This window comes from Seriola dumerili, unplaced genomic scaffold, assembly GCF_002260705.1.
Source record: "Seriola dumerili isolate Sdu_G_001 unplaced genomic scaffold, Sdu_1.0 BDQW01000116.1, whole genome shotgun sequence".
In the NCBI taxonomy this organism is placed as follows: Eukaryota; Metazoa; Chordata; class Actinopteri; order Carangiformes; family Carangidae; genus Seriola; species Seriola dumerili.
In genome coordinates, this window is record NW_019174371.1 from 186,352 (window position 1) to 213,933 (window position 27,582).

Genomic DNA, 27,582 nt, shown 5'->3' on the forward strand with positions numbered 1-27,582 from the left:
ATATAGGTTTTAAAAAGGAAGCACAAGAGTGGCAAACAAGCTGCAAAGGAACTTCATTTCTGAGAGGCTAGATGTGAGTACAGGAACTCAAATGGCCCTCTAGGAATGGATATGCTCCATCACGATGAACATGCTATGCTGCATAGCTCAACTACCGCAGTTGGTTGAATGTTAGTGCAATAAATAGACAAGTGCAATTTAATCTCCATATGCATTGTGTTGGTAATTGCTGAAAATTGTCAAAGGCTATTCTTCTGGGAGTCATTGGTTCAAGGCCCATGGTGGGAGTTGGAGGTTTTAATATATGCACAATAACAAAAATCACACACTCTTAATCACAGGGTCACAGGTTTGAATCCAACATTGGGCAATAAATGAATTGAAGCTGTAGACAATGTAACCAATTGTTGAAATTTGTTTAACAAAAGTGACATCATGTATTTTTCATTATGTCTTACATTGAATGTCATGGTTCATTCATCTGCCAGTAATCTCCAGCTATCAGTTAACTCTCTGAGATTCTTTTCTCTTCAGTATTAGGGATAATCCCCAGTGGTGTAGTCTAGTTTTTTCTAGTGGGTATACTCTGATTCCCCCGACCCCCAGCCTCACACACATCCATATAGCAGCAGCTGTTTCAAAATAACCCCAAACAAGAACCACCATGCTCAGTAATGCATTAAGTATGCATTAACATGAGATCATGAAAGACTTATTGTACTTATATGATTATGTATTATCTAAATGTAACTGTATTGTAAGCAACACAAGATGTACGACAGTCAGCTTGACTTTTATTAACTGTCAAACAGCAGTACAGCAGTACGGATTTGTCCGTACAATAGAACAGTACAAGACAAACAAGTTAAAATGAATAATGTTCACCCATCAGTTTACTTTTTCCCGCCAGAAAAATTTCAATTTACGCAGGTTTCACGTCACGCCTGACGGAAGCCCCTGTGGTCCAAAAGAGCCCGCTTCGCGACCGTTCGCGACACAGATTTTAAAGGGAATTGAACGTTATGTCAAAAACCCCATACTGATACGTATGTTTGCGCATTTTTAGTGGTTGTACGGTAAGTCGGGACCTTTTGTAGTGGGTATACGGCATATACCTGCGTATCACGTAGACTACACTACTGTACTGTCCCCAAAAAGCCAACATGCCAGTTGATCAGTGGATGGAGGAGATGCGGAGGGAAAGGGCAGATAAAAAATAGATTTGTGACATTCTTTGTCTCTATGTGTACATAATGTAAATAGTTTTAAAAGAAAAAAAATGTCTTGTTATATTTTAGTTTTATTCTAATAGTTTCCTAGCCTTATTTATTTTCTATTTTTAGTTCATTTATTATATTTTATTTATTTTATTTTATACACTTAATTTACTGTGTCCAATAACTTGTGATGGGCAGCAGAGACACTAAGAGACTGTATGTAAAAATGGACGAAGTCTCCGGGGCTGAAAAGTGAAGCCAACGCGGAAGTGCCTTAATGTGCAATACCACCGAGGTTCCGCCGGGGGCTGGCTCCAAAAAACTCTGCTTCCAATACACACTCATTATAAAAACACCAACTTCTCTCATGAAATACTCAGTCAATGATTTTTTTCCGGAACTCATTACTGTGTGATGGGCTAAATTCACACTTCTTGTTCAGTGTTCTGGTGGTCCATCTGAAAATAATCACGAAATTAATGAAATATTAGGCCTTAAAATCAGGTATTTTTGGGGGCGTGGTTGTTTGATCGATATACCTGGTCTGCAATGATTGATCAGATGACGCAGCAGGCCGGGAGGTCGATCACCGGAGGATCAGTCACCGGAGGAGAGCTTGGGTCGTAAGCGTTTCGTATTGAATCAGTTGTGTTGAATATTACATTTCTTTTTGTTTTTTTTTTTTTACTTTTATTGTTGAATTTTTATCAGTATAAAGACAAAACAAAACACAACACAAGTATACAACACGGAGCAAGTACATCAGACATGGTCATCTACAGAAAAACGACGATGGCAGGTTTGCAAAGAACAAAGGGTTGGCAGACGTTGTGATTTATCTTTTAATGGAAGCTGAAAGTCCTAAAACAGTCTGTTTGTGTTTGTGTTCCAGGTGCTGGCCAGACTCATTGGTACAGGTGGAACAAGGACAGCCCTTTAACTTGAGGTGTCCTGGGAGAGCGCTGGCCCTCCAGGAGGGGGCTGCCTCTTCCTCCTCCAGACAATAAAGCACGGCCCCTCATCCTAGCTGTTGCCTCCCCGCCGTCACCCGCCCCGCCCGCACCCGCCTTCTGTTCGGCAGCCGCACACTCGCTCTTGACCTGACCCTGTCCGAGACAGAAGAAGCTCTGCCGTCAGCCATCATTTCATCGTACGTAAGCAAGGTAGTCCAACCCAAGAAGGTTTTGAAGATCCCTCACCCCTGTACTGCAATTGCATGTGTGTCACAACATCTGGGGTGTGAAGCTGTTGGCTGGATAAGGAGGGAAGAGAATGAAGAGAGACAAGGAGAGAAAACTTTTTCTATCTCTCATTTCATCAACTTTTAATGAAATTCTTTTATAATTATTATATTTATTTGTTGTGCAGTTTGCGAGTGGTGTTTGTGAACGCTGATCGTCTCATGAATGATCTCAGTCCAGTGCTTCCCTTACTCTTTTAGGTTCTGGTGTTTTGGTCTCTTACCTAAAAGATAGGATAACTTTAGAGTGGTATTGACAATTGTTTCTACCTGTTTTATATCAATATCGAATCACTGAGCGTTGCCATACGGTCACAGTGTCTTGTTGATAAAGATAAAATTTTCTTTGATTTACTATTGCGTTACGGCATACAGTTCATAAGCGCCGGTTTTTAAAGCTCAGAAGTCAGATGAGTTTGCCATATGTGTTTTTTTCCCGACCCCCACCAATATAGGAATCATAATGGTTCTGGCTAACAGTACAGTATAACATCCAGTATAATGTTAGAGTGGATGCCTCCGGCCTGCGTAGGTTTGCTGCCTCGGGGGGTCTGGCCCCTCCTGAGGCAGAGGAACAGGCCGGCACCACGCCAGAAAAAAGTGGCGATGGATCTGTATCTGAACCGGTAAACTTGGACAAAGTCATGTGCGTCAATGCAGCTGAGGGACAAAATGTCCCTCTGTTTGGAGGGACACAGACCCTGTAAAACTGTGGTTTCGCCATACACACAACGGTACGCAGAAGTCTCTCATAAAGTTATGATAAGTTGTGGGTTTGTTTCTGGTATCTGTAAAAAATTTAATACTGTCACCCTACTCCGCAGATACAGGCAATGCTGGTGTGGCTCCTCCTCGTGCTACTTTATGTAGAGCTCGTGACTGTTGTCCGCGAGGGACAGAGGACAGACCAAATTGAAAGAAGATTTGGTGGTCGCCAGACCTGAGTTGATAAAGCTTGACATCTGCACTTCATGCGGCGACCTGGCAATCTGAATGTACAAGGATGGCACATCCTCTGTACCCTGTCTTTATATGGCCAAACTCCAGCTGTATATTTGAAGTGGGAACAGAGGAGATGTTCGTCTGCTGTCAGCCGAGCCAAGCGGGAGCAGCTGTGACAGTGCAGGCGTTCCCTGACATCGACTGAAGAAAGTCTAGCTTGACCAGCAGATCACACAAGGAGGACTGCTCCTGCACCTGTAGAAGGCAGACACAGAGGAGAGCAGGGCAGACATTGTCATGATTGCACACCTTCTTGAACGAGTGATCGGGTGCAAGGCAGAGATTTTCTTGGCTGTCCCTCTTTTGGACCAGAAGCAGCATGACTTGGCAAGTCAGCAGAGCATGTTACGTGCATCAGGACGACCAGGTGTGCTCCTCTACAGACAGACACTGGGACTACCACCAGGCAGGCGTTGTCCTACGAGAACTACAAGTGTGCCAGAGGTTCCCTCTCTTGAGTCTTTTCAACTTCACATGCTGAACGAGGTATCGATCCAGGTATGAATCATCTATGCATCAGCGAGATTAAATTATTTACAGTTCAAATTATTTTTTATTGTTATCATTACAGTATCCTGGAAACAGTGACACAATTAATGTTTTCAAAAAGACAAAAACAACAAATGTAACGTGTATTGGCTCACATTTGTAACTACCTTAAAGAACAAAGGCCAACAGCTTGAATTTCAGCTGTACCTCCTGGAAGGACTCTTAGATGGAACCAGGACACGTGCAAACTGCAATCCCTGCAAGTCAACCTCCCTCCTCTGCTCAGGCTACTCAGGACTACACAGGGGCTACACGTGTCAGGGCTGCTTGGAAGGAAGCTTGTCCCCTTCTTTTCCAGCCCCTCTTTTGAATTTTTGTATAATTATTATAGAATAAATAAATTATAATAAATATAATATAATAATAATAATTAATTAAACTTTATTTGTATAACACTTTTTCAATAAAACAAGTTAACAAGTGCTTCACGAAGAAAAATACATGAAAAAACCATGAGAAATAGAAACGCAGATAAAATGGGCGTAATGATAAAACTCTAGTTGAATATGCATTTTTATAAGAATTGTTTTTTTAAAAAAGAGTATTACATTTTATCAGATAGTCACTCTCGCCCATCAGCTCTCCTAACCAGCTCTGCACCTGTCCTCCCAACTTCCCACCGCCTTCAAGCTTACGCACGCCCGCTGGCGACTTGCCTTGTCCCTTTTCTTCCACCAACCCATCACCCTTGCCCCACCTCAACAAACAGCTGGTAAATGTTTTATTTATGTGAAAATACAATCTGTTTTACTTGTGGTATAGTAGTGAATTGTTATTTTCAATTGGTATGTGGTGTTTCAGGCATTTCATATTAATGATAGACCGAAATCCCTCAACCACCAGCTCAGCTCTGTTCCCTCACCTCTCCCCAACACCCCTCACAAACCACTTTCTCTGCTGCTACAGAGCTGCTGCTGGGTCACAATACCATATCCCCAGCGCCCACTCTGCACTGGAGCAACAGCCTGTAATCTTTTTGTATGAAATGTCGGCATCAAAAAAGTGCCAGTGTCTCTTCTTGTATTTGCTGTCACCGTATTATTTTGATGTATATTTCATACATTTAACCAGATTTTGTAGAAGCCGAACACCACGTCCTTCTGGCCCAAGAGCTGTCATCCCAACAGCACAGGCCTCCGCCCCTCCCTAACATCACCTGATCCGTAAACCAAGCGTACTCTCAGCCCTGCAAACTTTGCTGGTCCCTCTGGGGAAAACCTGCCATACCCCAGCGACCTCGAGCAACAGCTGGTTAAGTCATTTCTCTGACAAGTTAGACTGCGACAAGATGTTGTTACTTTTCTGTCTGTGACGTGATTTTGATGTATGCTTATATTTTCCAGGCTTGTCCGAATTAGCGGGTTATTCCCAAGGATGGACCCGAGTGGACGGCCTGGACAGAGTACTTGTGGGGCTGAGGAGTGAACCCCCACTCACCCCACGCCATGGCCCCAGCATCATTGGCAACTTGCCTCAACAGTTACAGCAGGACAGGCAGTGGTTGTAAGAGGAGAGTAGAGCAGCTCAATGGCAGTTGTTCCCTCAGCCCGGCACTCCACCTACATCTGCCACATTGCCTGTTGTCCCCAACCCCAGCCCTGTCATCTGCTCCATTTATATTTCCAAACCCACAATACCTGGAGCCCAACAGATCGCTCCTTCTGGGCGCTGCCTCCCCCCCCCACCTGCCCGCAGGCTTACACCGGACAGTTGAAAAGAATAGAGATGTAGTCGTGCCACCCAGCCCCGCAATAAGGAAACTGGTACAGTCAGTTATTATGGACACATATAGGCCCAAAAAAGCCAACATGCCCAGTGATCAGTGGATGAGAGGATTGCGGAGGAAAAGGCAGATGAAAGAACAAGATTTGTGACATTCTTTTGTCTCTATGTGTAACATATTGTAAATAATTGTTAAAAGAAAAAAAATGTCCTTGTTATATTTTGTCTTATTTTAATATTCTAGCTTTATTATCTTGCTAATTTGTTTCATGTTATTATATTTTATTTTATACGCAATTAAATTATTTCTTACGTATGTGTGCTTATATTATGGTGTGTGGTGGTGTGTGCTGTATAGTATGAGGCAGGGAGAATTAAGGTGGTAATATTGTAATAAAATTTGCTATATTTTCTACAGAAGTAATCTTTTTTCTGTATTCAAACACTAGCTATTAGAATGATGAAAATAATGAAAAGAAAATCAGTATTGTCAAATCATTCACATTGCATGAAAGCATGCCTAAATAACGTCAGAATGACATTGTTGCAGTAACTTTCCTAAGTAGCTTAATGTATTGCAATTTGGTCAGAAAATTTAAAAATAAATATCAAAATATTATCTAGCGGCAAAAAGGAATGCAAAACGTATGTGCTAGGTGTAAGTGATTTTTGACAAATAATTTTCTTACATTGCGTATAATAAAGTTTAATTTTTTTTCCTCTATTGGTCAACATGGACGGGGCGGGGATGGGGGGGGCTAGCTTGTTAGCATTAGCATATAGCATTAGCAATTTTTTTTCCTCAATTGGTCAACACAGATGGGGGCGGGCACAACATGGACGGGGCGGGGATGGGGGGGGCTAGCTTGTTAGCATTAGCATATAGCATTAGCAATTTTTTTTCCTCAATTGGTCAACACAGATGGGGGCGGGCACGGGGGGACTAGCTTGTTAGCATTAGCGTTAGCATTAGCATTTTTTTATTTCTATTCTTTATTGGTGATAAAAACATGGACAAGTAGAACACAGGGGGGTGGGTGCTAGCTTGCTAGCATTAGCAAATATCATTAGCATTAGCATTCTTTTTCTCCATTATTGGTAAAAAAACATGAAGCAGAACACAGGGTTGAAGGCTAGCTTGCTAGCATTAGCATTAGCAGCTACCAATAGATGGGAAATAAAAAATGGTGGGCTAGCAATTCCATTAGCACTGATCATCAGAATCAGCTTCTTTTCCACAATAATAACATGATTACAATTATAATGCTAACAATGATATATAATGCATAAATGATGATGGGACATGATGAAAGTATGTGTGCGGGTACAGCATATAGACCCCCCCCCCACCCCCCCATTTTCATTAGCTCTAGCATTAGCAGCTGGCTTACTGGCATTGTTCATTGATGAATGAATTCAACAATTTCATTATAAGATTCGGGGGTGCTAGTTTGTGTTTCTTTTTTCTTTTTCTTTTTTTAATTGGTGAGAAAAAAAACAGGTACAAACTAAATGTGACACAGAGGGGAGGGGGTAGCTTGCTGGCATTGTTCATTGTTGAATGAATTCAACAATTTCATAAGAATGCAAAATAACAAGTGGGGTGATAGCTAGCATTGGCATTTTTTATATCTTTATTGATGACAAACAGAAGGTAACACAGAAGACAGTATAACCATGAAGATAGACAAGTGATAAAGTGTATATAATGTGACATTTTGTTTGTGATTGTATGTAATAATAATGACAAATAGTAAAAATAATAATAATACTTGTAAAAATAACAATGTGTGCACGTACAGTACATAGCGTTGCCCCCCATTTTCAGTAAGGCTACCATTAGCAGGTAGCTTGCTGGCATTGTTCATTGATGAATGATTTTAATGATTTATAAGATTCTTCAAAATAATACAATGTAAAAAAGTGAGAACTTTCTAAATGCACTGTATGTCTAACCAATTGATCTGTCCAACAGCCATCTCTAGTATTCTTTCCCAACAGGTGCTGCCCACCAGGGAGTTTCTCTAGGATGAGGTATAATTTAGGCAGAGTTTATGTTCTTACAGCTGCTTTTCCAGCTGCTTTCACACCACTGCTGTGTGTGTATTAAAATCACACACAATTATTAACATTTGAAACCTTTCTCTGGCCCTCTCTCCAGGTCACAAAGAAGCTCGCTGGTGCTGCTTCTGAAACAGCTGCCTGGGTTACCAATGTTGGTTTGTTGGCTTTCCAGGATGGCTGCTGGATTGCCTGCCGTCTCATTGAGGCATAGCGGTCCTAGCTGGAGGGGAAGCGCAGGATGCTCGGCCTGATGGCTGCCAAGGTGGAGGACACATAGGGCGGAGGAGACGGCCCTCCTCATCCAGGATCTTCACGTCACCCTGGACGTCTCTTTGCTGGATTCTCTCTGCATCCGTGACATATGGAGACACAGGCGACACCTTGGCTGCTTTCGGGACTTACCAGGTGTGCAGCTGTACGCAGAGACTCGTAGGCTGACAAAGGGCGGAGTCAACCTTCTGGTTTCCACCTTAACCAGTTCACCCCAGGTACATGCGTGTGTCTCATAGCTTGTGATCAAGTATATTGTGTATCATCATTTCATTCAAACATAAATTTCACTTTTGGTCCAAAACATTTCCCTCAAGCCAGTGCCAAGTACTTCCAAGCTCCTGGCAACGCCTGCCAGACAGAGCAGGAGGAATAGCGAGTTGTCTTCCCTCCCAGATACCAGGAGAGGCAGCCCAGGTGACAGTTCAAGGCAGCGACGGGGAAGAACGCCTCCTGTCCTGGGAAGGAGAGTCTCTAGAGGTGAGATTCACTTCAAATATCACAGTTTCCTCTAATGAATATCAGATCTATATTAACACACACTGCTCTCTGATCTTATCTTTCAGCTGTCTTCACCCGCCTGATGGAGGCCATTTGCAACCAGCTCTGCCGTCTTCACCCGGTGGCCATGTGGTCCAGAGCGACTGAGGACTCGGTGGTCATTCGTTCTCAAAGATTATGTGGCCATTAGAGAGACAGTGCTGGCCAGCCAGAGGTTGATGGCTCAGCACCAACATCCGGCTCTTTGAATTGACTCAGTGGTAAGAGTTTGTCATAAAGCTGTTGGCGTGTAGTAATCTGTTCTGTGATTTATCTTTCAATGGAAGCTGAAAGTCCTAAAACAGTCTGTTTGTGTTTGTGTTCCAGGTGCTGGCCAGACTCATTGGTACAGGTGGGACAAGGTCAGCCCTTTAACTTGAGTGTCCTGGAGGAGCAGCCTGGGCCCTCCAGCAGGGGTCTGCCTCCTCCTCCTCCAGACAATGAACAGCACGGCCCCTCATCCAGTGCTGTTAGTCCCCCCCTCACTCCGGCGCCACTCCCCGCTTCTGTTCGGCCACCTCCTCTGCCTGGACCACCTGTACCCAGGACCGGAGCCTACAGCTGGCAGCCAACATCATACGTCCGCAGCAAGTATGTCCAACCCAGAAGGTTTGACACTGACCTCACTCACATTGCAGGTGTGTCACACTGTGTGACTGTTGGTGGAAAGGGAAGAGATGAAGAGAAGACAGGAGGAAAACTTTTTCTATCTTCATTCATAACTTTTAATTGAAATTCTTTATAATTATTATATTTCATTTGTTGCAGTTGGAGTGGTGTTTGTGTCAGCTGATGTCTCATGATGATCTCGGTCCAGTGTTCCCTCTCTTTTAGCTCTGTGTTTGGTCTCCACCAGCTCCTGAGGGAAATCTGTCTCTTTAGCTTCTTAATGCTCCACTATGTTCAGCAGCTGCTCTCGGACCGGGTCTGTCTGCTGTTTGCTGCTGAGGAGGTCGAGGACAGTGGCTACGGCTGAAAAAGTGTATAAATTCAAAGATGACAAAGACGGTAACTGAATCATTATTTTACTGCACAGCCCTTTTTTTTTTTTTTTTTTTTTTATTACATTCTTAAATTGCGGTCATGATGACGCAGTGCAAAGACTGGACATTGACTGGTTCCCTGGTAAAAATGTTGTAAATAGTTTCCATTTACCCTCAAAATAAAAGTCTTAACATGGTAAGAGGGAATTATTGGCTCTGTTGTACAAAACCTTATGCAATTTATACTGCCAAACACAGAAGCACTGACACTTTCACACACTCTTAAAAAGTTAAGAGGTGAGGTAGGTCATAAAAGTTTGATCTTAGAAGCGATTTTCTATATGGGGATATAGTGGTATAGCTTTATTGCAGGTCAACTTCTGTAAGGACATGTATGTGTGTGTGTGTGTGTATGTATGTATACATGTCTTGCTGTGGTTGTGGGGACAAATTTGGGGTTGAAACCATCAGTGCGAGGTTATTGTGGCCAGTCATCACAGCTTCAAAAGGTTTTTTGAGGGACAGCTGCAGTGACTGAGGCCAGTGTCAGGATGAGTCTCTACGACATGAATGAAACGTCCTTTGTACAGATTCAAACGTGAGGAGTGAAGTACACACAGCAGGTGCATTCAAAAGTTCTCCAGGAATTTTCTAGTTTTGTTATTCTCTGTCCTCAGTGTTCAGGTTCAGTTTCTCGCCTTTTACTTCATTTCTACTGTTGTTGATGGATGATAGTAATAACATTTTTAAGTGCAGACCTGTTCAGCTCTATCACTGTCACCACCTTTACAGGTGAAAGTATCGACCAGTTTAACATCAAAACGGTGTTCAGTAGGAAACAGATGGAACTGACCCACCAGAACTGCAACCTGGAGCAAAACCAGACTCTTCATAGATGTGATGCTGTGACCTCATAGATGTATGTATTCACCTCACACACTCTTTAATGTGAACTGAAAACTGAGTTCAGATTGTGAAGCAGTTGTCAGTGTAGTACAGCACATGTACACTAGTTTTATTCAGAACTTAATTGTTGTCTTCCAAAACAGGCTTAATAAATAAATCTGTGATTAAACTGTACTGAGTATGTTTCTTTTCATATTTACCATCTGCCTCATGATGAATCTAACAGGTCACTTTGGTGAATTAGTGTTTTCATTGTTATTAAAATTGGTAAGTGCATAAGACAAATTTAGAAAAGCACAATCTCTAGTATCTGTCTTAGGATCCTGTATTGTCACTGTTGAAGGACGGACACATTTAAACATTTCTATCATGTTTGTTGTTGATTAAAGCAACATAGAAAGTCTTTGATTAATTATAAATTCAGGAAAAACTTCAGTATGTTGTGATTTCTATACTGTGCTGCTGCTACTGTTAAAATTTACACCAGACACGCTCCATAAAAACCATCAACAAAGCAAAGGTTCATAAAAAACTTTATTTCACAAGTTTGCATAATAAAGAGAGGTGGATAAATCTTATTTAGTAACAAGTATAAATTATAGTAGGGATGTAAAAATAATACTTCATAGCTAAGTGAGGACAGTGCAACAGTCTGACAGGTTGACTGGAAGCTGTTCCAGCCGTCCATAAGTGCTGGAGGGAAGGTGCAAAAAGTCCAGGAGCTGTTATTCATCATCAGTCTCAGTGTTAGAATATGTTTTACACTGTGGTTTTACAGTTTAACGTTAGCACACATGCTAACTTCAACTACAATAACATTACAAGCTACTCCTCGCATATATATTTGACAAATGGATGTTGGATGTGTGCAATTAGCCTATAAGACTAATGTAACAGTTGTGACAGCTAACCGTGTTTGCAGCATCTGTGTTGACAGCCTGTTGCTGTCAGGTTGCCGGTGCAGGTGGGTGTACTTGGTGTCCTCGGGGGGCCACAGGTCAGGTCCACTGCTCCCTCCTCCCCAGCTCCACCCTCTCATCCAAATATGGTTTCTTCTGGCTCCAAAAAACCAAGATGGCGACGTCCATTAGGCCAAAGTCGAGGCTTCAGAACGGCAGTTCACAAACCAATGGGTGACGTCACGTTAGTTTGCCACTTGAAATACACACACAAGCAAATATAGGCTTGCACACAAACATGTCAACCCCCCTGCCAACACAGCTTCAAATGCACAATAGGACAGGTCATTTTAAATACTGTGGCATTTACTTTTTTTATTTTGTTAAATGTTTCTCTGTAAAATTTTCTTTTCATATAATTTTAATTTTGCAGAAAGTTGAGTCTCCCTGTTGTTCTGGGTAACCAACTGCTAATTCTGTTTATCACGGTCAGAGGACAGTGTGAAATTTCCTGAGTAACGCAGCCATAATAGATGCCTCTCACGGTAACGGGTTTCGCATGAACTGTAATAGCCCCAGTGTAAACATGATATTTTGTGGCTCTCTGGTATTTCAGATAATACAGATGTGTTCCAGGAGACTGAAGATTTAACAGATTATCATTTCACAGGTTTAGACTCCCCATCCTCATAAGACCCATTACCAACAGTAAACACATAACTCAGTCATACAAGTACACCCGAGAGAAATCTTAAAATGCCAGAAGTATCAAGTTAAAATATGACCAAACATGGAAAATTGTTTCGAAATAATTTATTCAGTTATACAAATACAAAACACCTCTCTCACTCAGTTATCATAAAATAGGTAGGTTTTGGCGGTGTTTACCAAATCCCCTGGATGTGTCAACACGGATCACCACTCCACAGAAACTGACAGCAGTTTGCCTGAAGTTACAATGCAGTTCAGTTCATATCAGGTGTTTTAACCTACAGTATGTGAAGAGAAATTCCATTGCTACTTAATAAAATATGATTCTGTGAGGTTTTCATTTTTTTAACAACCAACAAATAAGCTCACATATGTGAAAAAAAAAAAAAAAAAAATCCAGTTCAATGTAGCATTGTAAATCAATGCCTTAGTTACATGAGAATCGCTGTGATTACAGAAACATGTCAAATCTCATTTTGTTCAAATAGTAACGGAAATATCAGCAGTTCCTCAACATTTCCATAATTTACTGGTCGTACACGACCTCACATCCTACACTCTTCAGAAAATGAACTGACGATACGCTTGACAGAATGAAATTCAAGTCATATTTATTAAAACTGGTTTCTCCCAATCTGAAAAACACAAAAATACACATAAAAGGGGGAAAAAAAAGGAGTTCGACAAACAACGTAGGGGGGGTGGGGTGGGGGGGTGGAGAGGGGTTAAAAGCTTCACGTGAAGACATCATTTTTGCATGTCATTTTGTCTTGTGCTTTGGCCTTTAAAAGGGAAAATGCATCACACTAGTAGCATTTGGCTGGATGTACCCTCGAGAGCAACAGCTTAATTAAAAAGGTACAAGTTTTGATTTGACCTAAAACCATAAAGAGGTGTTCTATTGTAGCCGATAAACAAAAATGCTTTCTAAAGTCTCTTGTTCCATTTTGTGCCGAAGCCAGGTCCTCGTTTTGTTGCTGTAAAACGACAGCACATCTTCTCCTGCTATACTGATGCACTGCTCCAAAGTCTTTACTGCTGTCCAAAAAAAGTGTAGCTCATTAAAAATAAGACAGGTTCAGTTTCATTTCAGCTCTGCCGGTTTTGGTGGACATCCTAATTCAGCAGGCAGCTTGGGTTCTCTCCCTGCATCAGACTGATCCTCTACCAAACAAAGAGACGCTGACGGTAGTTCTGTCACCCGCTGAAGACACGGTGGGACGTTCAGACGAGCTCAAGTACCTGCGTGGAGAGAAAAGATAGACCTGTTAAGTTATCTGGAAACAAAGAGTTAAAACAAGACCAGGTCAAAACCTAGTAAACAGCTGGACCATGTCATAGGCTGTTGGCATTCTGCCTAGTGTCAGTCGTTTATCTGTTTGCTTCTCACAGTGGACGCTGAACCCTGGTGTTGTCCAGCCATGTCGACCATTTTGATTTGATGTGGTGAGGTTTTGAAATCTCTGTTGCTAAAACCTCTGCTGTCACCCTGTACCATGACAGTGAACAGCATGTGTCTGTTTTTCTACTCAAAGATTCCAGAAATAACAGGTTAAATATGGACTAACGGACCAGCAGGTTGATATTAGATCTGAGAGGATTAATTAATTGACAGAAAATTAACTGAAAACTATCAATTTATAAGTTCAGTCATTTTTTTCCAAACAAAAATGTCCAACATTCTCTTATCAAATTGACCAGTTAATTCAGTCCTAATGAGTCCTGATACCCTGAGGTCTATAACAACACTCTGGTATCTCATGCAGTAGGTCTGTGGTTATCAGTATGTCTCATGTACATGTTTCAAAATACAAACCTTGATTGTTCCTTGACTGTTTGCAGCAATCAGCACATTTGACTCCTGGAAAACAAAAGATCACTAATAAAACACAGCACTGTTTCTGTTCAAGTTACAGCATGGATAGTTAATTACCTATAGAGCAATTAGTATAATTTGTATATTTGGACTAAATTGCACATTTTGTTTGAAGACAAAGAGAGAGAACTTTATTTGTCTTTTTCATGACTCATACACCTTTCGATTTTACCAAAGGCATCAAGATGGAAAGGTGTTCTTCTCCGTATGAGCACAAAGTAGTCGATGTAATATTCTTTGTAGTATATCAAAATAAACAAGTGCAATAATGAGGTGGACTCACTCCATCAGGCAGGGCCCTCCAGCAGACAGCGCTCACAAACTCGTTGGTGTCGTCCTCCTTCTTGTCCTTGTCCAGGACACTCTTCACTGTGTCAAACTTGAATGTTAGCAGTGTCTTGGAAAGTCCTTTGTAGTAAAGGTAGAGGGAGTTGTTCTCACTGCCTGTACACACACACAGACACACACAAAAAAAAGACGATGTTTTATTGGAAATCATTTTCATATTGGTAGCCCGAGTGAGAAACTTCGAAATTGTCTTCTGGATTATGTGGTGGTGGTGACCACTGCATTTGCTAAACAAACGCCAAGAGAAATGCTGCAACACAGATTATTTTTGGAACATGGCAGTCATCATCTTACTCGGAGGAAATGCTTACCACAGGCAACATAGTCTCCATTGGAAGCTAGGCCGACAAAGTTCTTCTCATTGATGTGACCCTTGAAGGAGCGCAGACAGTGGGTTTTGTTGACGTTCCACAGCTTCAGCTGACTGTCCGTCGAGCTGCCAATTAAAGGCCATAAATACATAATGAGTCCAGAACTGAAGGACATTCGGTGATGTGACATGTTGAAACTGCATGTCAGTGGTGTGTGGTACAACTTTCTCAATTCAAGTATTTTTTTTTTTTTTGTGAAATCTGGTTATTTTTTATTATAGATTAGTGGAGAAAACAGAAAATGAGCCATAAATAAATGTCAGGATAAGTGTCATGTCAAATAAAACAGTTTATGGATAATATTACAAGTACATATTAAATGACGTTAAAGTGTCTCTGTAGCAGGAATCATTTCCAAGCCCTGCTGCTCAAAATAAGAAAATAAAGCTTGACTGACTTACGCAGAAACAATTTCTTCTCCGTTGACAAACTTGGCGTAGGACACGGCCTTCCTGTGGCCTTTGAACACCATGATTGGCTGTTTAGTGTTGCGTAGATCATAGTAGTGGACGCAGTGGTCTGTGATGAATAAAAAAACAAACAAAAAGGTATGTGTGTGGAGGGAGAAAATACTCACTCACTGACACTTGTTTTTCTAACAAGCTGTGTTCTTCCATTTGTTTTTAGCCTAAAGACAGTAAACCACCAAACTCCAAAATTCAAGAGGGGGCTTCCTTTTTCAGGATTGGTGGACTTGGGCCTCAGAGACACAGGCAATAAGGTAAATAAGCCAGGCCATTTCACAGCTGGATAACAGTTTCGGAGCCGCTGTTCATCCAGTATTAGCTTCTTGAAGGATTGTCTCTATGTACAACTGAATATTTCTAATTCTTACATCTCCTTTGGGACAGTAATAAATAGTCTGGACCACCAGAGTCTGTGTGACTAGAGGAAATTTAGTGGTCTACGAGGAAAAACTGCTGTGGTGTGAGGTTTGTGCACCAGGGTCAGAAAACAACAATAGTGTCACATCTCAAAGAGAGAAAAACAAGTTTCTTTGCCTGTGATTTTGATGAGAGACAGCTGAATGCACTGATCAAATTCCCTGGTTTCTTTTCTTCAATTCAGACTTGTAACGTCTAAAATAAACTGAGCTGATTGTTAGACCTGGAACTGACCCTGTACCACAACCTATAAACCTGCTTATACACCATGTGAGGGATTTTAATGTGCATTCCCATTTAAGCACGTTTGTGACATGTAGGTTAGACATTTGCAAAGAATAACAATTTCTCACAATAACTGCATTTGTTCGCATCACCTAAACCCCAGGCCTCATCTTACCTGCACAGCCAAAGGCCAGGTGATATCTGGAGGTCGGACTGAATTTAACACAGCAGACATTGGCCTTGGCCTCGATGCTGGCCACCGAGTTGTCAAGATTGGTTGACCATAACTTCACTGAAAAAGAAAAAAGAAAAACAATTAACAGACATGAGAACATTTGACCATGGGTTTAGAAGCAGGGAGTTAACGGAGGCCAGAAAAATGAAAGATGATCTATGTGTGAAAACCTGTCGGGACAAAATATTTTTTCCATTTACCTTTAGCGTCATCAGAACCAGAGGCTAAGAGCTTAGGGTCCATCAGATTGAAGTCGACACTCCAACATCTTTTTTCGTGTTCCTGCAAACAAAGAGGAGGAGGCCTTGAAAAGGTGCCAGGAGAAACATTATTGGAGATTCACTGTCTCACTGCAATGTTCTTGGTCGATTGTGATTTCCAATTGTTTTTTTTTGTCGGACCTGCTGACCTGCTTTCTAACAACTATAACTGACAGATACACAAATTAATGAATCAACAATTCTATGTTCATAATAAAAACACACAGAAATGTTCAGCAGGGTGTGTGTGGTCCAGTTTGTTGCTCCAAAGGTTTTCCTAATTGTTCCTCCACAGCTTACTTTGACCTTACAGGCATCGCTTTATTACTCGTTATCTTTCAGCATGAAAGCATTTTAAACTCTTGATTGTTATTCTCGTGTCTTCTTTTAAAATATACTTTAAACTATGTTTATTCTTTTAAATGACAGCAAAGCAATGAGACTGCAAAGTAAGAATTTTGTTGCATAGTGTCATCTGTTAGTGATAATGACTCCAATGAAGAATGGAAATTGACCCCTTATCCTCAGACCTCAGTCTCATACCTGGTAGACTTTGGACCTCTGGCCGGTGAACCCATCCCACAGGATGACGGTACCCTCATAGTCACTGCTGGCCAGAAGGTTCTTGTGATAGCTGCTCCAGCTGATACAGCTGCAACAAACAAGGCTGGGATCACTCTCAGTTCACAGTGAGTCACATTCTTATCAACTGCTTCGTTCACCATTTCTTTTGACTCGGGCCTCGGCAGACAGCAGTCACACATTCATGTTTCTAGCTCCACCGGAATGGAGGCTCTGCTCTTTATTTACCCGTTGCTATGGTGATTCATAGTATTGCAGCACCATTGATGGTGGCCTTTTTTCATTCATTCACCACGCACACTTAACTCAGAGTGAACATAGTCAGAATTGAACAAACTCCCATCTCAGGGTTCATCAACTCAAGAGTTCAGGGTTTGTTAAACCTGTCTTCTGGATCTGAAAGACGTCTACACGTCCTCACTCCTGTGGGGGAGGAATGATTTCCTCTAACCTGATTTTGGAATTGCAGGTCATTTCGTTGACAGGATAGTGGATGTCCACTGCGTCCTGGATCACAGTGCCGTACTCAAACACCTTGATCTTCTTGGTCACACCAGCAATGGCAAAGTAGTCACAGTCACGGTCGAACTCAATACTGAAACAGAAGTGAGAACACAAGCGCAGAGAGTGAGTGGGCTCATCAAGATTAGAGAAGAAGATAACAAGATATTTCTGTTCCCCTTCCACTGTTTATACTAGATTCAGAACTGATCTGGAAAACAGGAACACAAATCTTGTTCTGATGAGAATTAAACAAAGAAGTAAAATGTGCCCACGTAAAACCTCACAATATATATCATTCGTTCCTGCAGGGCAACGGCAACGAAAAAACTCATTTACCAAGACTTGTGTTCCTTTTTTTGACATAGCACAAGATGAAAACTGTCTTAGGTCTGACCTGTTTTGTTAAACATTAATTAACAAAGGGCATAATTTGCATGATTTGACCATGCAGCTGAACACCGACGCCGACACGCAGCTTCAACCTTTTTCTTTTCGTACCTGGAGACAATACTGGAGCCGTTATACAGGTCACTGGCGTAGGAGAGGGTGGCCAGCGGCCGCACAGAGTTGTAGCGAGTGAACTTGGACAAACACTCCATGAAATCATCCAGCTGGTTCAGGTTCCTGCCCTCATCTGAAAACACCAGAAACACACCGTTGTATGCCTTTTACAAAGAGAAGCAGCGACACGACCATCCGTCCATCATCTGAAGTGAAATACACAGCTCTAAGACACAAAGCGCCCTACTCATGTCCGTCTTTTCAGGGAACTGTAGTCATTTCTCCAGGGATCAGAACAACAGATTCTTATCCGACCAAACTGCAGTTGTACCGTGACCAAGAACTGTACCTGTGATGCGTGACATTTTGTTGGAGAAGTAGCACTGTTCTAGATCCTCAAAATGAGCCGTCAGCCTCTTTCTTCTTGACGCCAGGGTGCTGTTGTACCAGGTCTGACGCTTTCCCTGTCAGAGTCAGAGAACAGTGCTAATCTAATGCTAACATTTATTCTGGTAAAACCCATTTACAGTTTTACTGAGAATGCGTGACTCTTTTTGTTACAACTACAAAAACATATATACATTAATTTAAACTCAATATCCAAAACTTGGGAACAAAGATTTTTTACATATCACTGAGGAACTTACCTGGGTTGTTCCACCAAATCCTGGATGCTGGCTGTAGTCTGGTGGATCAATAATACTGCTACAGCTACTCAACAAACAGACAAGACATATATGTGTGTTTAGCTAAGTAGCTGCTTCATAAAGACACAGTCCTTATTATAGAACAAAGGGCATCAACATTAACATCAGTAAGCTCATGTCTGTGCAGGGAGAGAGTTTTCTATTTTAGTAAACAGAGAAGATGAATGTGGTAATTTGTCCTGTAATGGCGCTGGATTCATTTCCTTTACAGATATAATTTGTCAGAACACAGAGGTCAGCTGTACCTGGGTGCTGGTGAAGGAGCCTCCACATTAGGCACCGTACACTCTGCCTCCATCATCGGGGAGTACAGCCCGCTCATTTCCTGGAAAATGACACAGAAAGAACGTGTTTGTCAGTCTCGCGCTGCGGTGATGAGTGGCTCCGGTTGTTTCCGTCTCACAACAGAATTGATTCTCAGGAGCATCTATAGACATTTTTACTACTGCTGAACCCGTTTATAAACAGAGCTGAACAAAGGGAATTGTCATTTTTGTATTTTTACTGAGAAATTTTAAAAAATGATAATGTTTTTTTGCTGGAGTTTGTACCAAACAAGCTTGTTCCCTTACGTCTGGAGAATTGATTTGTAGGCCTGGGCATCTTTGTAGCATCACAATGCTTCATTTATTGTGGTATGTTGTGACACATTTTGCCTTTACCAAAACAACATTTGGCCATATTGCAATTTTCGAAAAATATTTCAATTATTTGTTCAGCCCTAGATTACAACTGGGCAAAAGCAACCAACTTCCTGTCGTTTTCAGAACGGCAACATGCACCTGTCCCTTTCACCTCATGCTTCATTTATCTTTGACTCATGTTTCTCCCTCCACAACACCCCCCCCCCCCCCATGCAAGCCCCCCCCCCGGAGAGGCACCCGTCACAGTTTCAAGACTTCCGGTTTACACCGTGCAAGTGGGTGATGAGTTTCTGCGTTTTCTTTACCTCAACACGCTTGATGTCCTCTTCAAGAAAGTTGAGCTCCTTCTGCAGTTGCTCCAGTTGCTGTTGACAGAGCCAGAAACACGTAAGTACACGCGCCTGTGGACATTTCCTTAAATCATGTGACATATTGTTTTTACAAGTAATTAAAATCGTTAAACGGTTGAGTTTTCTCCGGTGTATTAATATTTTCACATATTCTTAAAAACTGCATTGTGTTTCCGACTGACGACTCTTTGTACAGCAGCACTCAGTCTTATATTATGTAGATAAAAACAACAGCACCTCTCTCTTGTTTCTTCTGGCTTCTTTAAGGAACTCCATGAGGATCTGTCTCTGAGCTGCTTGAGATTCCTAGTGGGGGAGACAGACAAAGTACATAATCACACACAAGTACAAGCAAAGCCAAATAATACCTTTGCTTATCCAGATCAAAAAGATAATAAGATATACAAAATTTTTTAGTCCTCAGTGGAAAATGTGTTCGGTGCGGAGGCTCTGGTCCCTCTATGGCCTCATTTTATTTCTAATACCTGTTTTTTCTAAAATTCTGCAGACCATGATTTATCACATGAAATGCACACATTCTTAGCTTCACATACACCTTCTGCATTTGTACTTCCACTCAAAATAAAGTAGCGCAGTTGTAGGAGTTAATGTAAATTTTAAACATTTGGAGATGGAGACGAGATCTAAACCAAACATCAGCACCGCCTTAAAGAGCTCGTCTCATTTCTCTCCGTAGCAGAACGAACCACGGATCTGAGAAGCAACGGGGAAAAGGTGAGCCACAGCTAAAATTGCAGATATTTCCATGAAGGTTTGTTTTAAGAGGCAAAACAAAAGAGCAGCCCCACCTGCAGAATTGAACCTGCCATCACTCCCGCTATCAAGCTGTTAATATAATTTGGACGGTTTGTTTACTTTAATGAGTAATAGTAGAAGTAGTAATACAGGCCAGTATTTTCAATCATGTTCAGTTGAGAGGGACACAAGAGAAAAACAAAACATCCACGACTGTACCCACAATTTAGAAATGTATATGGTCAAAAAAAAATGCCTCTAAGTTGTAGGGACTTGAAACATCAGGAAAAATATTTACATTCCTTTAGAAAGTGTGAATTTGATCCAGCCATCAAGTGACACATCTATATGAGGTATAAATGGGTAATTCATAATTGATATAGTAACTTCAGTGACTGTCAGAACAAATAAATCTGATTAAAAACAGTGAAATTAAACATGTCCACAGGCAAATCGTTTAAGAAAAATGAGAACACACACACACACACATTAATAAAAACACATCGGTAATATATCCTGTAAATTCAGCCAAATGTCCCGACGAACGATTCCACCAGAAAGACTGGACGACCCCGCCCGCTTCATATCTGGCAAATCTGAACCAGAGTTACTGCGAAAGAAAATATTAGAGGAATGACATGAAACCAGAGGAGAGGAAGGTAGTGCCAGTGAGGAGAAGTGGTAGCATAGTGAATCAGAAATTTGACCTGGATCCTTTGTTTTGCAGAACAGAATAGCAAACTCGGCTGCTTTTGGAACAGCTGATAAAAGGATCTATTGCCAATTTAGAAAATGTTGACTGTCAGATTCTAGACCCCAAAGTTAGAAGGAAAAAATAAAATTTCTCTTTAGAAAGACTGTCAGATAATTGGACTGAACACCCGATTCCAACGATTTCTCAAGTGGCTCAGTTCACAGACATGAGACGCACTGACACAGACAATCTCTCACAATAACATGAACGCTCTCCTTCCTCTTTACTGCTGCTGCTGAGAAAACTAACACAGTGTAAGAGTCGCGTTTGACCTTAACTGAGCCTCATGATGTCCTCACAGACTCACATTCAACACTAGGAAAGCAGCTTAACGTGTTCCTTCCTCTGATAAATGTGATCATTCCTTTGCAATCATTAATATTGTTCTTTGCACAGTGACTCTGTGATATGTCTCACTTCCACCCAAACTGCTGAGGGAGGAACTCTGCCCCACTGAGGCTGAGAGGAAGACAGCTGACGTCTATACCGGTTGAACTTTCTGGTGAACTGTGGATTTAAACCATTCAGGGAGACATGACTTATTTCAAGCCCGTGTGCTTCCAGAAACTTGAACTCTAGAGAAGCCTGTTGTTTCTTGTGTTCCCACCTCAAGGCAGGTTGAGATTACAGGACAATAATGTTGTTAATGAAGTTAACATATACGAGCTGAACCCTTGCTGAGGTGCTGGCAGATTCCTACCCGTTTGAGATCTGCAAAAAAAAAAAAATTGAACAGTTCTTTTCCGTCACTGCTCTCTGAACGGACTTCAGACACAAATCAACACGAGGAATAGAGGGGACTTCTGAAACAGCAACCATGAAGAGGAACAACAGGCTAGTGTAGCCAACATCAGCACTGTGTATTACATTTTAACAGTTAATATAAACTTGTCAGTCCTCTCTTATGTGCAAACCATGTGATGGCGACAGTGTTTCTAAATAATGTCAAACACATCTTTGATATTTCTGCTTTGAAACGTCTCGTTACGCATCAGCCGATAATCCGATCTTGGTCGATGCTTTGGTCTCGCTCTCGTGTCTGCGCCTATTCAGCCACGCAGGCAGATATTGCTCGTGTTGGACAGAAGAAGCTAAATGTGATGAGGTGAAGTGGGCATCTTTGCAATTCAAGAGCAGACATGTGAAATCTGTCGCCTCGTGTGATGCAACTCAATTTCAAAACAGGTTTTGAAAGGGGTTTTAAAACTGTGGCTGCTGTCGCTCCGAGGGAATGCATACGATCTGTGCTGATGTGGCCGAATGAGAGTCAACAGGATACGTTGTGGCTCCTACTTCTCTTTTCCTGTGACTTCTTCAAGAAGAAAAAGGGATGTTCCAAACAGTCTGACAGAGAGAGAGAGGTGCACCAGGTTTTACTGCGTTTACTCAGTCAGTGTAAACCAGGAAACAAACATACCCTCTGAATAATACCATTCTCACGACACGGCAACTCTTGACTCTTTCTACGCAGCCTGGGGCACGTCCTTCCAGAAAAACTAAAACCACGTATATAACACAGTACGTCTGCTGGATAATGTCATTCCTAAAGGTGTTGTGGCTCATGCTCTCCTCTGTCAAACAGGACGACATCCACAGGACACTGTTACGTGGAAGACCTGCTACTAAATCACCTGCGCAGAATGTATAAAAGCGAATTATGATGTGATGCTCAAAAAAACATCCATTACAATATAACTCGTTTTACACATTTTTGATTATTCCAATTTCATATATTATTGAATTCCCATTTTCATTGTCAAGAAAAGTTGTTATGGTTCAAAACATATTCAAACAGATTAAAAACTAGGATCTTCCTCACGTGAGGCAACAGTTCGAACCAAAGACTGTCCCAATATTTTTCAACATAATCTCTAAAATATGCTTAAACCCGATTAACTTGTGTGAATCTCGCATTTGGAAAGTGACTCTGTATCTTTCTCCTTTATCATGGAACATTGCACAGCCTTGGTGGAGCTTATCGGTCAAAACGCAGATGCAAAATGCAAATAACGTTTAGGAGCAAAGTATATTAAACACATATCTGATCAGCCTCAGCCCCTTACTTACCGCCTCCAGCTGCTTCTTCTTCTGAACCAGGAGCTCCAGCATCAGATTGACATTTGCCAGATCCAGGTTCTCCTGGTCAGGACTCAACACATCCTGGAAGACCTGCCACCTAGACCCGTTCTGGGAGTCAGAGACACTGATCAGTAGCAAATAATGGGTTTTTTTTTTTTCTTTTAAGGTGAGGGTGAAAATCAGAATGTGCGAGTTAGAGGGATTCATAGAGATGGAGAATCAAAGCAGTTATGTGTGTATTGTACTTACAGGATGATCTAATTTTAGCCTCTTCTCCTCCGACCGTTGTTTCTGTTTAAGGATCAGTTCATTTACTGTGAACACAGTGGGGAAGGGTGGAGGGCGTGGTGGGGAAGGGGGTAAATGAGAGAGGTGAAAAAGGTTGCGTAAGTAATTGACAGAAACACTATGAGGGTGTAACTTAAATAGTAGAGCGATGACACTTTGGGTGAGGCAGTGTAGTTGTTTCAGAGACAGTAAAGATGACCAAGTTATCTACTTTTAAGGAGACATACAGGCTGCTTCCATCGAAGTTTATGCACTTTCACTGGAGGCTGTTAGAACATAAACTGAGCCATCTACAAGTGAACTTCACATTTCACCCCATGTGTCCGTCTTCTGGATTTTGAATCTCCTTATTTACCATGCAATCACCTGAGATTCCAGTAAGGCCTTTTATAAACTTTGGTTGGATAAAAAGGCAGAAAGTTCAAAACATGTAGGGGCAACCTTAACATGAGATTTGAGCAGCATAACATGTGTATTTGGTCAAATCTCACTGACATGTTTAAGTCGTTATGGCCCTCACCCTCATTCACTTCAACTTTACTGTAAACATGATGTAAATGTCAGACAAATGTTTTCGAAGAAATCTGATTTTAAGATTATTATATAGCACAGTATGATGGATGTGCATCATGAGACAAAACAATTATGTGTTAACATGAAAGTTAATCATTTCAGAGGGTTTTTTTTTGGATCGTAAACTAAAGCAGGAAAGAGCAAAGAAGGTCACCTTACATATAAAACGAACCCCATCTTCTTAATTGTAATACCTACCAAGAAAGTTTGGGTAAAGCTGATCTACGTTATCCACGATATAGTTACACTTGGGACATCTGTTGCTGTCCTCAAGGCTCTGGCGGATACACCTGAAACTGCAGGAAGGAGAAAGTTGTGAATACTGTGGAAGTAACTGAAACAGTACAAGGAAATTAGAATAAAACATGTTGACAGTCTGAGTCACCAGTAATAAAGTAAAGTTGCAGTTAACAAGTTTGAAACCATGTCATGCTGAGACACGTTTGACTTCTCTACTCCCACACTGCTTTTCCACATGGGTTATTTTGAGAAAATGTTTGATCATGTTGTTGCCCTACTTTTGTTTAAATTATTTTAATATGAACATCAACATCTATCCTGCTTGACATTGGTTGTCACTCCACCTGCATGCACACATGCAGTCTCATAATTCATGCCACATTTTCAGTCTGAATCATCTAACAAATAATATTATCATTAATTTGCAAGGGCAAAAACAATTTATCAATCGTGCATGGAATGGTTTTGGTTTGTTCAAGTGGGAAACTGTTTTTAGAAGATTAGTTTAGGTGTTGGGGTAAAGTGTTGGACACATGTAAGCATCACTGAGAGACAACGTGCAAGATGATGTTGACAAAAAACCTTTGGCAGATCACATTAATTGTTATTTCTTACAACTTCACAGAAGACCTCACTTTATTATCTTTGTTGGGCATTTAAACAGCTCCTCGGCGGGCGTGTCATTGTTCCCAAACAAACTTCATGTCATTTTCCATGCAAACACTCATCTCACAGCCTCTGTTACAAATGAACACTTACCAGAAACTGTGCCCACACTTTGTCATGTGCGCCTCTTCTATCATTTCGAAGCAAATGGGACTGGAAATCGGACAAAAAGCCGCGTTAAGTGCAAGTCTCAAACTTTCCCAATAGTAACAGTTTTCTTTCGATACCCTGCAACCACAGAACATTTTTCCAGACGCAGTTTTTTTTTTTTTTCATGAGAACACTCACCAGACAAAATCGTTGCTTTTATCTTCGTATGAATTCAAGAGGCCGTTGTATAAAGGTGCTTGATGGAGGGATTTCTTTCTGCTGCCTGAGGAAGCAGAGGGTCTGCTCAGAGAAGCAAAGCCGCCCCGGGACGACGGCACGGCGGCCAAAGTAGGCACCGACAAGCCACCCTCGCCGGCTGCTGCCAAGGTCCGGCTGGGCACAACATTTCCAGAATTGTTACCATTACTTGTGACGGCGTTGCTGCCACCGCCACCATTTGTGTTCCCCGTGCCTCCTGTGCTGCTGCTACTTGTGCTGGGCACTGAACTCGCCCCACCAGCGCTTAGCTGTGGCCGGTTGCCTGACATCATGCAAGGCCGACAAGAAACTCCCCAAAATCCGCTGCGTTGTTGCTCAAAGCATCCGGACAGTGCTGCTATTTGGCTGCTTTAGCAGGTTGGCTAGCTAGCTGGCTCGCTTATGTGCTAGCATCCTGGGAGAAAGCAACAGTGCCCGGACATCCAGCGTATTTAAACTTGTCCGTTGATGTCTGCCTCACTTTTGTCACTGACAGCGTATTAGAAAATCACTATAATACAAAAGGCAAAAAGGCACGAACACTGAAACGGACAAAAACAACCACAACTGCGTTGTCTGGGAGATTAGCCGGCTAGCTACTGTTAGCTACGGACAGGAATCGCTTGAGTTTCCTCGACTACCCAGGTACCCAGTGCGCTCCTGGATTTCAATTACTGCCCCCTGGCGAGAAGGAGTTTAACTGCGCTGGTGGAAATATCAAACTGTAATACAAGGTTTATTGTCCCCCCCCCCCGCTTCATTTATGTAACTAAACTTTATTATGAAATAATTAGCAAAGAGGTTTATTTTTCACCTTAGAAACAGGCTATGTGATAAAATAATTTCAACTCAAAGGTACACTTACTAGCTTTTTTCTGGGCTTTCAACCACATCTGCCTGTTGTGCTATTAAAAGCTCACAAGAGGCAATTTAGTGGATCTTTGAGACTATTTTGGCACATATAATGAATCAAATACAGCAACTTGAACAACAGGCCAAACAATTAAAATGTTAGTCTCAACAAAAACAAGAAGGACCTTTCATTGCAGAGCTATTGTTTTGCATTTTGCACTGCATTTTCCTATTTTGGTCACTCAGTGTATAGACAAGCAGTTCCCGACGCCATGGCTCACCTTTTACTTTTAAAAGTAAATCTGATAACAATAGTTTGAGATGGAAATCACTTTCATGTTCATGTTAATTGTTTCTTACATTTAGTTAAGAGAGTCAAAAGCCACGTAGCAGTTATGATGCATATGAGGATAATATTCAAATATCACATTAAAATGACAAGTTCCTTTAAAAAAAAAATGACTTGAACATGATAATAATACCTCAGGATAACAAATATACCTTAAATCAAACTGAACACCACAGATACACAGATTCCTTTTTCAAATACTCTTAAGAAAATTATAATGACTTCAGTCTACCGTAGAAATACAGAGTGCCGCCTCATGTTTGTCCTTTTTTTTCCAGATGATATTGCCTTTACATCAAAAACAAGCAACTAGGTCACATCCACAAAGTGCAGCCAGTGACCGTGCCAAGAAAAACAGTGTCATGTCATTCAAGCATCCACCTGCAGCTTCGCAAATAAAACCTAAGGAGCGCTAACGTATTCATGCTCACAGTTTATCCAGCCTGCTACTTGCTTTTCCATTTTTACCTCCACATGGGCAAACAAGGGGTCCTCCATGGTAGGCACGCACAACATGGATTTTCCCATGTTTTTGTTTGCGGAAGAAGTTTATATGTATCATTATGGAGCTCAGGTAGGATGTGAAATAAGGTTTTCAGCAAGAGGAAAACTACTGGATACATTGAAGAGTAAATTAATTTCCCTGAAGAGGACCACCGTGTAAAATGTCTTTCTGTGTGCTGCACAGGTCAATCACACTGGCTTTAATTTAATGTGACTCAAAATGAAGTCGAAGTGCCAATACAAGAACACTCAATGTTTATGCAGTTTTCACTCTACTGGCATTAAATACACTAAAATATAGAAAAATATAGAAAATCTTTTAAAGCTAGGAATTATCTAGTCATATCTAGTTTCCGTTATGAAGAAACCATACAGAGATACAAAGATATTTAAAACAGATAAAGGGTGTAACTTGCATTTAACATCAGACACAAATATCAGTTTTAGCTCATAATTCAGGGATCTTAAAAACTGTGCACATGCAACAACCGACTCTAAATGAAACTCCTGGAGCAAAACACCTGCGGTACTGTATATACACTGTATTGCATTTGTCCCCCCCCCGCCCCTCTCCCTCCACCCC

The 27,582-nt window shown here is 41.5% G+C and overlaps 1 protein-coding gene across 1 annotated transcript; it reads right to left on the bottom strand.

Annotated features, from left to right (window-relative positions):
- Positions 1-12,190: 12,190 nt before the first annotated feature.
- Positions 12,191-25,909, bottom strand: rfwd2 (ring finger and WD repeat domain 2). The gene is made up of 20 exons (XM_022748092.1): positions 25,235-25,909; positions 25,040-25,099; positions 24,239-24,336; positions 23,429-23,493; positions 23,168-23,287; positions 19,828-19,896; positions 19,546-19,605; positions 18,842-18,921; positions 18,537-18,600; positions 18,239-18,353; positions 17,887-18,022; positions 17,336-17,479; positions 16,846-16,954; positions 16,243-16,324; positions 15,983-16,099; positions 15,100-15,217; positions 14,639-14,763; positions 14,263-14,423; positions 13,920-13,964; positions 12,191-13,345 (listed from the first exon to the last, which is right to left on the bottom strand). Exons 1-20 carry the CDS (start codon positions 25,585-25,587, stop codon positions 13,328-13,330), a joined length of 2,139 nt encoding a protein of 712 aa, XP_022603813.1. The 5' UTR covers positions 25,588-25,909; the 3' UTR covers positions 12,191-13,327.
- Positions 25,910-27,582: the final 1,673 nt, after the last annotated feature.